The 12,714-nt window shown below is 38.7% G+C and overlaps 1 protein-coding gene across 10 annotated transcripts in view; it reads left to right on the top strand.

Annotated features, from left to right (window-relative positions):
* Nucleotides 1-12,714, top strand: part of LOC144036273 (unconventional myosin-XVIIIa-like) — a 77,845-nt gene that overhangs the window by 20,135 nt on the left and 44,996 nt on the right. For all 10 annotated transcript variants that reach the window (XM_077546791.1, XM_077546790.1, XM_077546789.1 and 7 more), the window contains 5 exons: nt 166-310; nt 2,003-2,176; nt 2,929-3,019; nt 3,838-4,030; nt 10,679-10,765. In XM_077546791.1, coding sequence (XP_077402917.1) covers nt 166-310; nt 2,003-2,176; nt 2,929-3,019; nt 3,838-4,030; nt 10,679-10,765 — 690 coding nt within the window. The remainder of the gene's footprint in view (nt 1-165; nt 311-2,002; nt 2,177-2,928; nt 3,020-3,837; nt 4,031-10,678; nt 10,766-12,714) is intronic.

Raw genomic sequence — 12,714 nt, 5'->3', positions numbered from 1 at the left:
AAATACTTTCATTAATCCTTTTATCTCATTAATTATTTTTGAAATTTCATTAGCGAAACACCCAAGTGGACCTTCAAAAATTAAACCAGAAGATCTGGTAGCTCTTAACTAACCCTAAACCTTTCAGTAATTCCTTTCAGTAATTTGTGATGTGATGTCCTCCAGGCGGAGGATAAGCAGCGGGCATCCCAACAGTTTTCCAAGTTGCAAGCAGCCATGAAAGTTCTGGGCATCACCGCTGATGAACAAAGAGCTTTTTGGCTCGTCATAGGGGCCATCTACCACTTGGGAGCTGCAGGGGCTACTAAAGGTATGCTTTGTGAAATAGAATATGCTTGCATTAGAGGAAACAAGACACATCCAATAAATACCAGATAAGAAAAAGCCCCTTTTTTTTTTTTTTTCACACACACGTATTAAACATGAAATCCAATACAAGTGTAGAAAAAAAAAAATCCTTTATGAAGATAATTGCCCTCACTTTTGATTTAGTGTTACGCATCATACTAAGATGTATTTTTCACAAGTGAACTGTGAACTGCATAGTGAGACTGAAAATCAGAACGTATTGATTTTCCAGACTGAAACTTGTATTCCACTGAATCTTAACGAATGACATTAATAACCAATGCATGCTATACCATTAATACCCGAAAAATCTTGATAGGCTGTTGCAGGGTTCTTACAGCATACAATAACAATGTAAGTCTTGACTTGGGTCTCATCTTGCAATACAGATGCACCTTGGGAGAAGCAGTCTATTTCACCCTGAAGGTTTGGTCTCTATTTTTTGAAACTATATTTTATGATGAAACCCAAGGCAAGACCGTTGTTTTTTCTTGCTTTAATAGTATAAAAGAGGATCACGTTAGAAACCAGCAGTCGTCTTAAAGTTGGTGTTATTGTTCTGGGCTTTGGTCAAAGTTTGAAGAGATTTAGAAATACTTTTTTTTTTTAATTATTATTAAGCATTGTGTTTGCTCAAAAACAATCCTCCCACCACTCCTTGTAATATGTTTTAAAGCAATTCATGGGTGATCTACTCCGTGTTCAGATAGGGGTGCCGCCCCCATATATATGATATTCGTGGAAAAACTTTGGACATTTTATAGATAAGGAATGATGTGTAATGTGAGTTTTTGTTCCATTGTAAGAGGTGAATTTATTCATATGGACTTTAATCCTAAAGGAAATGTCTGTTTCCTAGATAAACATGAAGAATGAGCCTGTGTCGTTTGTGTGCATGCGCAATTTAGCACTGTACCACCAGGGGGCAGCAATGATCTCTTATCTATTACGCTACATGAGTAAAAGGCATGATAAAGCATAATCATCATTGCTGCGCTTATTTTTTTCCAGCATTCATTAATTATTCTGCCAATTAAAATTTCCACACCTTGATAGTTAAGCAGAATTAAAAATAATTATTGTAGAAAGCACTTATCAAAGCAAATATGGAATACTTAGGATTTACATGTGATGTCTGTGCAACTTTCCTGCTTATTACTGCCCCTGCAGGGGATCTGTCAGCTGGATAAAATCCACTAGCGCCACAACTACTGCTCTCTCTGTGTGAATTCTCCCAGTGCCTCTCTTAAGTCTTAGAAGATAAATTCACGGCCCATTAAAAGTGATGTTTGCACAAATATCAGCAGCACTTCTAGCCTAGGAGTTAAAGTGAAAGTTGTTATTATTGTTATATTTTCTTTTTATGTGTAACTGTGTACTGCCACCCTCAGTCAAGGGCAATCATCATGTAAAGCTTTAAGTACATAATTGGTTGAAGATGATGGCTGACATGTTTACGATGTTTTTGTATTCATGGCCGATACATGCTTTTAGTGCAGTTTATTGCCAGCGCTCCACAGCTGTTTCGTCCTCCTTCTGACCAGGGACATTATCCAGAGTGTCAGAGACAGAATTATCGCAAATACAAGGCCAGCCATGTGCAAACGTGTAGTTGGCAGAAGGGCTAATGAAGGTCTTCATGCATGCTTCTCAGCTGGCAGGAAACAATTTGCACGTCACGAGTGGGCCCAGAAGGCGGCCTACCTGCTGGGCTGCACCCTGGAGGAGCTCTCCTCCTCCATCTTCAAGCACCAGGCCAAGGGCGCCCTGGCCAGAGCCAGCAGCATCCGCCAAACTTTGGAGGAAAATGGCACAGCAGACCCTGCAGGTACCCCCCGCCATGCATCCTCTTTGTCGCTGACAGTCTTTTCCCCACCAACACAAGCGCACGCGTCTTTCTTTCACCTGAGGGAAATTGCATGCTCAGGAGCAAGGAAATCTTATCTTAGTAATGAATACGGCGGCTTAACAATGGGTATTGACGGATAAGTACACACTCTTACGTGAGGACAAGCAATTTTGGTTTCTCTCTTCATTCATTGTCCTTGAAATCATAATTACCACGCATTGATTTTTTTCCCCCCACATACGCTGGCCAAAATGGCTGTGGAGTACTTGGAGGGACACTTGAATACAGGGCAGGTCAGAATTGACCTCAGTTTCACCTTTTCTCCATCAACCCCCCTTTCAGCATGACCTTCCAGTCTTGGATGCATTAGCACACTTGAAAATATCCCTTGGGCACCATAAAACTCCAAATTTTATGAGATAGTGGAGTCAATTAGAATAACTTAACAGTTGGCAATTGCTGTTTTGCACCAACAGGAACACACATGCTTTGATTTGCCCAATTTAAGTGCACCCAAGGCCTCAACGACTCAGTTTCACTGAGATAATTTCAGAAACAATTTGAATTTTTATGCCATTGGGCGTAATATACTCAAATATGATGCTATTATACAACCATCTTCATGCAAATGTAGTAACTGTATCTCACATCTACTGTGGAAAATATTTTCCTTCTCACAATTCAACTCATTAAATCATGTTGACTGCTCATTTGACTACTTTTCACACCAGGATCCAAGACTTCAGCCATGGAGTGTTTAGAGGCCATGGCCACTGGGCTCTACTCTGAACTCTTCACTCTCATCATTTGTTTAATAAACCGGTGAGTATTCCTTCTCTATTCTTGAAACAGAATCAGAAAACAAAAAACAAAACTTGTGCTGCCTTTGTACAATTATGCAATGCAAATGGCTTGCATATATAATTTATGCTTATTATATTTAACCCTGAAAAGCCAAATGCATCATATTAAATGCAAGACATTTTGAGCCCTCTATTTCATGAGTATATTTTTTTCCCCCCACCATTAAAACCCTGAAGTATATGATCTGACACATGCATTACACGGATAATCCATTAGAGGGCAGTATCACCGAGCTGATGGCTTTTCCAGCAACCTTGCAAGATCGCCCCAATTGAGAAAGGAGAGAGACCCATACTGATAAATAGTGGGGATTTTTGGAAATACAAAAATTTTGATATGTCTGTTTATTATTATTATTATTGACAGTTATAAATGTACAAATCTAAAGCATTGTGACCGGAAGTATGAAATATGACACAAATTAAAAGTCATATGTGGAAGTTGATTTTCTCCAATTTTTTTTGTTTGTTTGTTCAAAAGGACTGACAAGTACTCTACAAAGAATCTGAATTTTTTTCATATGTTTCATGGTTCAGGCTTTATAGGGTTAAATCAGCCGCTTTTTGGAGAGAGGATAGAAACAGGGTTTGTGATTTTAATCATTACTGGATTTAAAGCACACAAGACTTAAGCTAAGACTCTAAAATAAAAATCAGGAGGAAGTTTCAGAAGGGCTGCGATGCAGTGGAAAGAGCTAAGGTTAAAGCTTGGGGTGATTTGGTGAATGTTATCAATAAATCATTATCTAAAGTATTGTTTTTCGCTCCTGGCTTCAGGGCCTTGAAATTCGGCCAGCTTCCCTTGTGCTCTCTTCTCATCGTGGATACACCGGGCTTTCAAAACCCCAGGCTGCTAAAGCACGACCGCGGCGCAACGTTTGATGACCTGTGCCACAACTACACCCAAGAGCGTCTCCAGACACTCTTCTACCAGCGAACCTTCGTTCAAGAGTTGGAGAGATACAAGGAGGTGGGAGAATTTGACGGCTATACACTCAGCCTTAATCTTCCACATTTTCCCTCTCTCCCCTTTGTCTGCTCGTTCCCTCGCATTATACATCAACCCCGGTGTGGCATGCTTTCACACATCACATTCTCTATCTGTCCCACCTGTCACGAGATGTGACAAGCCAAAGTGGTTCGTGTGTTAGACCTTCTCATTAGCGATGCCAGGCTTCACCTCTTCTGTAGAGATCAAAGAATAGACACTCGCAACACAAGCCTTGGGGAGACACGCCCACCGGCAGCACTACACAATAGTGAGGGAACTTTTCTTTTATTCTTGTTGGCACTCTTTGCATTACAGTATTTATAATTAGAGGTGTCAAAATTAGTGCATTAATTTTGAGTTAATTTAAAGTTCCCTTAATTAATTAATGACCGCCCCAACCTACTGGGGAATTCCAGTTGCACGTCAAAATTTAGCAGTAATAAGTTTGACTCAGGGCAGCACGGTGGCTGACTGGTTAGCACGTCCGCCTCCCAGTGCAGAGGACGTGAGATCGAGTCCGGGCTTCGGCCTTCCTGGGTGGAGTTTGCATGTTCTCCCCGTGCTTGCGTGGGTTTTCACCGGGTACTCCGGTTTCCTCCCACATTCCAAAAACATGCATGGCAGGTTAATTGAACTCTCCAAATTGTCCCTAGGTGTGAATGTGAGTGTGGTTGTTCGTCTCTGTGTGCCCTGCGATTGGCTGGCAACCAGTTCAGGGTGTACCCCGCCTACTGCCCGAAGCCAGCTGGGATAGGCTCCAGCACCCCCGCGACCCTAGTGAGGAAAAGCGGCCAAGAAAATGGATGGATGGATGGAAGTTTGACTCATTCGCTACCATTAACGGCTATAGACGTCAAAAATTAATTTGAACTATTTCTATTTAACATTTTTTTTTACATTTTTGCTAACAAGAGTATGAAAACCGCGATTTTTTTTGTGTACATTTAGAACAGATGTAAATTTTAATCGCCTGATGCCCCTAATTTATGATTTTTTTTATTAATCTTTTTTTTTTTTAAGAAAAGATTATTTAAAAAAAAAATGTAAATCGTAATTAATCGCATGTCTTCACTAGTTAACTCACGATTAATCCCAATTTTTATATCTGTTCTAGTACAATAAAAAAATTCTAGGTTTTTAAACTCTTGTTAACAAATGTGGGGAAAAAAATGTTTTACTAATAAAAATAGTTAAAATGAATTTTTGACGTCTATAGCCGTCAATGGCAGTGAATGAGTTAATAATAATGCATATATTTGTGGCGACTGGGGTCAAGTTGTATTGATGATGCATTTTATTTATTTTTTCCTATTTGTAGATATCGTTGTGACGTAATCTGATATCATATCCAGTCCGATCTTTAAAAAAATAGAAGCATTAAAGCAAATTGTGGATGCACTACCAACTACTGTATAGGCAGGTATATTGAAAACATCTATCATGACCAGCTGTTCCTGACATTTGATGTTGATGAGAATTTAGCTTTGGCCTTTGACTTTGGGATTCCCTGTTCTAATGCTGACATATCCGTTCGTATTATAGTCTGAAATCAATTTATCTTCTCTCTCAGCGGTCACATTGTAGCGTTTAGCTTCAAACTAGTGTCAATGATAGCAAAGAGTATTTTGCTCCTTTTATATAGCTAAATATCTGACATGATAGAAACTCCTGTCAATGCAGCTCTACACTCCTGCAAATTAACAACATAAATATCTCTCTGTCAACCCCCCCCCCCCCCTCCTATTATTGTAGTAAAGGCAGAATAGTTGTACATCTCTTACGTTCACTAGATAGTGCAGTTGTACTTCCTGGAATGTTGTGGCTGGTGATATTACCATTTTTCTTCAAAAATCCAGTTTTACAAATTGGCCCATTTTGAAACACAGCACACTTAACCGCAAATCACTGACTACGATTTGTACACGGAAGCTGGGATTCTCCATCCACTTCACCGTCCTCATCTCTTGCCTGGGTGACAAATAAGTGGAGCAAAATGAAATAGCGCATATGTCTTTGTGTAGCATAATTCTTCTTTGTCATTGCATCTCAGACTATAAGGAGCCGTGAAACTGTCGCCGAGAACTGGGTCAAACTCCTTTTAAACCTCTCTCTGTATCAATAATTGCAGTGACAGGCAGGTTTAAAAAGCGATGCGAGCGCACAATGGACTTTGTACTTAAAGAATTAAAAGCTGTCTCATACAGCAGCTGGGCGAATTGTCTTTGTGTTTCCCCTGCATCTTGCAACTCCACAGTCGAGAAAGAAAATCATTTAGGCTACATCACACACACAGTCAACTTGAACACTGGCATCTGTCATGCGCGCACTATTAGCCCTGCAAACATTTTCCCCACATTTCCAGTACAGCCTGTGAGCTGCTTGTGTCTATTTTTTTTTTTTGTGTGCGCTCTTGACAAGGTGATTTATCATTACTCGACTCCGCATGATCCTTGAAATGTTAGCATCTGCTACAGAAATTACATCCTTATTTTTTTTTTGTTTTTGTTTTACAGATGATGTTTTAAAAAATACAAAATCTGCTCGTTGCTTTGATAGCTGTAGTGTTGCTAACTCACGCTCTGGCAACAACATTTGAGATATAATGCTCAGATACTGCTACTACTATTACTACCTCCACTAATCATTTAAATGAGATTTTTTATTTTTTGTGGGGGAGACATCATTTCATTTCATTTTTCATGTATTTAGGCACATCTTAAAAATACTTATAAACACAACAAAACAAATGTAGTTGGAACACATTAAGGTTAAAAAAAAGATTGGAATTTAGATGCTTCTGGGGTTGGTGAAGGACTCTGGTTGGTGGCCCGGTCGGTGCTGGATTTCACTTTCCTTTTTTATTTCTTTGGTCCTTCCTCGGGTCTCCTGACGGCCTCGCGACTCTGGCTGGATTCTGAAGTGTTCGGTTTAGGTGAACGGTGTGGGATTTTTTAATAGGTTTTAGGTGAACTAATGAATACACACTCACACGCACGCACACCCACATACAAAATAAAAATTAATAAAAAAAAAAATAAAATAAATAATAATAATAATAATAATAAAAATAAAAAAAGAGAGCAATGATGATGACATGTCAAATCGGTAAAATTACCGAATGAACTGAGCTCTCCAGAAAAAAAAAAAAAGAAAGGAAAAAAATAACAGAGTCATGCCAGGGACCCCGCCCCAAAAAAAAGGGGCTTGACTAGTAGGGCTCCCTTTGGTCAGTTTTTAAGAGGAGTCAGAGCAAACAAACATAAGATAGCAAAGAAATGCAAAAACAATGATTCAAAAAGTACAAAGTTGGATTATTCATTCAGCAATATGTTCTTAATAGACTTCTTAAATGCTCTTGAGGAAAGTTTTACCAGGTGAGAATGAAGAGAATTCCAATTATTTACAATATTTTGGGCAGTTTTTTATGTAATAAGTGAAATTTGAGTACACCAAGAAAGCGAGCTGATTTGACTTTAGTTATTGTACAGGTACAGTATATTTGCAAGATTATTTTATTTTAATTTTTTAAAATAATTTTGACAGAATAAAATACAACGTAAAATCACAATAGCTGGCCGAGACGTTTGAAAAGAGCGCTTTAATTTTCTCAAGGAAAAGATAATAAAAAAGGGGAGTTGGGATTTTTAATTAATTTGATGGCTGGTATACCGACAGCATTTGAAAAGTATCTGTACCAGACCTCTTTCATTTTGAGTTTCTAATTTTTGACATCCATTCAGAAAGTGACACTCAACATTCATTTCGGGATCTGAGGTCACATGGAGGTTATGTCTCGAAGCACTCCTTGCAGAATTGGATGAGTTTTTTCTTCTTCTTTGCTATAGTGTGCTCTCTTCATTGCTTGCAAGTGCGAATAATTTATCAGGGATTTTCTGGGGAACTGAGGCTATAACAATAACAGTAACAATCTTCATCCATTCTAGCTGTGGCAGCAGAGAAATTAAATTAAGCATAATTGATACCAAAGAGAATGTTACATTCCGCATGAGTTTACCTCTTCATATCTTAATTACATTTTGATTGTCATCAGGCTTCTGTAAAATTGGAATTAAAGGCCCAGACAATTTGTTTTTAATTGATTTAACAACCTCAAGTTTGTATAATTATCATCCTTATGGTCTTTATAATACCTACTAACAGTTCATATCTGCTTTGGTAAGCTCTTGTCCGGTGTTCTGCTGTGAGAAAATGCGATGCACGAGTGACTTGTAATTGCATATCCGGCTTGCATAAAAGCATCATGCCATGACGATCCCGCTATTCTTGAGAGCAGCTTTTGGAAAAGGCGATCGCCAAGCCAATAGCTCTGCTGATCTAACCTATAAAAAAATGTATCTGTCCGCCTCAAAACATTTGTCCGGTGTAAAGGTCACTTACTCTCTTCTTGTATGCTTGCTCGTTATTATGTACGTGATTTTAGAATCCCAGGCTTGTTTGGGGTTCTTTCCTTTATTGTCACTCATGCACAATATCGGCTGGAATGGGTAATATTCTAGAATTTGTGTGCCCTCCATATATTGTCACTCCTGCCTGAGATACGCCAAAAGAATTGGTTCTGCTGTGCGGACGATCAGGATTTGTATTCATTTAAAATGGGATAGATTGTTTTTGACCCAAATGTGCAGAAGTGTGCAGGAAAATGGGTGCTCTGCGGGACAAAGAGGAATGAATGGAAATATATTTATTTGCAGTATCACACTGGAATTGTCATGGTAGTTAATAATAAAATGGTGTGCTTCAAGTACTACTCAAAATGACACAAATACCGACAACAATGCTTAGATGAAGTTCAAAGGTGAGCTGGCTGTCTGGCATCTAATACATACGGAATATTATCATTGCCGTAGATTGTAATACTGGGCAGCAATTTGAAAATCTCAATGGTTGTTTATTTTGATATGTTGGAGAAATCTGTGAAATCTTGCCATCTATACCACCTTTGACACATAATGTGTTATGAATAGATATCAGCTGTTCCTGTCCATCTCCTTAGGTCTAATCTGGATTCCCTTGCTCAACACCTCTCTGGTAAACAAGCAGATAACTACAACACTATCGCAAAAAACGGCAACAGCCTGGACATAAATGAGGCAGTTATACTGTACTAGCAAATACATACTGTATAAGCAGAAAAGTACAGTAGGGATATGTGAAATAAATAAGTACTGAATAGAATGCACACAAACTGCTCTCTCTCTCAACTTGTCTCACTGCAAAAAGACAAAAAGAGCCAGTCAGGAGAAGATCATGTGCTAAAGAAATCCAAAAAAAAAGTTAGCAAACAACCCAAGCCATTTGTAGAACCCTATAATGTAATAATTTCCTGAAAATGTAACAAAATTTGCCATAAACTCGATCAAAAATGTGTTAAAACCCAGCAATGTAATAATTTCACCAATAATGTTGTTAAAATGCCAACTGTTACCTTATTACCGTAAATTACTGGGGATTTATTACATTTTCAAGTGTTTTTTTCCCCCCTCAAAATGTATAATGTACAATTGAGATAATGTAATATATATGTTTATTTGTTGTCAAAAGCAACAATTGGAGTGTTAAAATGTTGGTGTTAAATATTACAGCGTTAATTCCAACCCACAAAGTGTTGGTTTATTTAGTGTTAAACCAACTCTGCAGAGAGTTAATAAAACTAAGCTCCGCCTACTTGATTAGAACTTCAGTCAGCATTTTTTTATTAGTGAAACTATTGGATGTTATCATATTTTTGATCGAGTAAAGTGCAAATTTGATGAAACTTTCAAGGAATTGTTACATAATAGGGTGCGACACTCCTTTCTCGTACATCCAGCTTGCTTTTTGAACAGTACAGGCAGGAGTTCAAGTACTAAATTAGTAAACAATGTATTTGAATTATTTTGTTGGGATATGTTGTGGTGGAAAAAGTGAAAGTTGCCATTTTTGTCAGTAAGGTTGGGGGCTTTAGGACCCAGATGCGGGAAGGCAGAGGTGCAGTCCAAAAAAGAGGTTTTAATTTCTAATCAAAAAGCTAACTTCAAAGTGCAAAATAAACGGAACTAACAAAACATGAAGCTAAACATGGCAAAACAACTTAGGCAGAACTAACAGCATGACATGGATCCTGATAAGGCAAAAAGGTCAGCGTGACGTGGCGAATGACTTACGACAGTGGCAACAATGAACCGACACAGACAGGGGGGAGACAACCGACTAAATACACCAACACTAATGACATAACAAGACACACCTGGCTGAGGGCACTGATTGGATGACACATGAGGGTAATGGGGAAAGGTGGACACAATCAGGGATCAGGGTTGACAAAGACACCAAACAAGGAAGGGCAAGTGACCTGAAACGAGAGGAGTCAGACTTTTCACAATAAAACAGGAAATGACAAGACAAGGGGAAAACACAAGGAAAACAGAAGCTAAACATGACAGGGAGTAAACAAGACGTACATAAATAGTACGTGAAAATTCTACAGGTATGCTTGTATTCTGGCTCCAAGTGTGAAATGTGAATGTTAATGGCTGCTTGTCGACATTGTTCCAACACCTTCGGACTGAACTATTACATTTATTGTACGGAGGGGGTAATTGCTTTCTCGTGTGTGTCTTCCTCCAGGAGAACATCGAGGTTGCCCTCGATGACACGGAGCCGAACACATCTTTTTCTGTGGCAGTGGTGGACCAAGCATCAAGCCAAGCACTTGTAAGTTTAATTCTCCAAATTCTTAAATCTTCTCTAAAGTCTCTCACGATCACCAATGGGACTTTGGTCACCTTTCAAGTTCTGTCATCTCTTGGTAGTCCGTCGGTGCTGCTTGAATTCAGAAATAAATCTCATTTCTAGAGATCAAAAGTTTCCGTTATGTAGCCTTCAACTACTGAAATGAGTTGTTTGGCAGAGGGTTTAAAGAAAAGGAAGGCGGGAGCACGGAGAGAAAAAAAAGGTTAGAGCATCGACTTCAAAAGAAGAAGAATCAATGTTTGGCCTTTGCAGCCTGTGATCTGCACCATGGAAACAGAAATTGTGAGAATTTAGAGAGTCATAGATCATGTTGGTATTATTCCAATGCGTTTTGATTTCAGTGCTTTACTCTTTAATTCATCCACACTCTATTGGGATTGGGATCAGAGGCAATGGACCGTTGAACAATACCTTCGGAAAAACACCAACAATTCCTCCATTCCTATTTAGAGTCACAGTTGGTCACATATGTTTTTTTCTTTCTCAGCACCCCCCCCCCCTTCCCCCCAATTCTACCTATTTTATCACCATTCAATGAAAGCCACATAGTTGTCACCTGTCTCCTCCAGACTGATACTTTGTGTTGCAGTCAGTGTAGTGTGCACTGCTGATAAGGATGTCACTTTCTGATAGGCGTTGAAAACCGATTTCGGTTTCGTGGGTTTGGTTTCTTCCGGGAAGCATTCGGGCTGCAGACACATAACTGCAGCGTGGAGATCATTATCTCTGCAGCTCATTTTCATCCGCACAACAAAAGTGACTAAAACAGCGTTTTTTTGTTTTCTTCTGCGCCTGTTGCTTTGTTTATCTCTCTGACTGTCAGCAACAACTGCAAAAACAAAAAACAAAAAAACCCTGCTGGTCTAATTTAGAAGAAATTGTGTGGAAATATGCATCGTGACACAAAGCCAGCCCATTAGATTGTGGTGCAGTGCTGGACAAAAGGGAATTATTTTTTTTCTCTGTAACATTAACATTTTGTGAATTGAACCGTGGAACAGAAGCACATTAGGTTCCTCAACTCAGTTATACAAGAATAGTTACACCTTGGTGGGAGCATTTAGACAACTGTACAAATATTCAACCAAAAAGTACAGTTTGGTATCATGAGTTGTGAAGATGTCTGCCTTATGGTTTCAAGATCAAATCTCTGGCCTTCCTGTGCGGAGTTTGCATGTTCTTCCTGTTAGGGCTGCTTGGTTCTGAAACACAAAAACAAAAACCCTCATTCACTCCCAGCCATTTTCACTGAAGCAACACCCTTCGCTCCCGGCTGTTTTACTGGATTTTGACTGATTTTGCAAGGCCCGCAGCAAATTATGTTCTATTGCTATAACACATAGTACCTACCAAAAGAAAGATTAGAGTCTCTTCTTTTATCAGGAAAAAATATATATTTGTATCTGTTTCCATTTTGCAGCAATTAGCATTAGAATATAGCTAAGTTTCATTATTCACAAATCTGTTGAAAACACTGGGAAAAAGAGCTTTGTTGCAACGTGGCCCTGGTTGATCTCTTATACTCTGCTGCCACCTGCTATAATAACTACCATTTCTTTAAGCAACCTGTTCAGGTCAGAGGCTGCATCAAACCTTGCTCTAGCATAAAAAAATGTATAAATACGTTTTTTGGGACCACGGCAATATTTAAAATAGAACATTTTTTCATGTGTTTGGGAGCAAATGAGTTAATCACGATTATTTTAGTAACAATTAAAACATTCATTTATATATTTTTGGGTACAAAACAAGAACATGTTTAAACTTTATTAAGGCAAATATAATTTTTTGAACATATAAATTCAAATATAGTTATAGTGCATTGGAGTTCATTTGCTATATATACATCTAAATTGCCATAGAACTGTTGTAATGCCGTGCCTTGCAATGTTCTGACATAATCACGTCGG

Source organism: Vanacampus margaritifer, chromosome 16 (genome assembly GCF_051991255.1).
Source record: "Vanacampus margaritifer isolate UIUO_Vmar chromosome 16, RoL_Vmar_1.0, whole genome shotgun sequence".
Taxonomy (NCBI): Eukaryota; Metazoa; Chordata; class Actinopteri; order Syngnathiformes; family Syngnathidae; genus Vanacampus; species Vanacampus margaritifer.
Note: the sequence above shows the minus strand (reverse complement) of the source record. Positions and strands in the feature narration are given on the sequence as shown.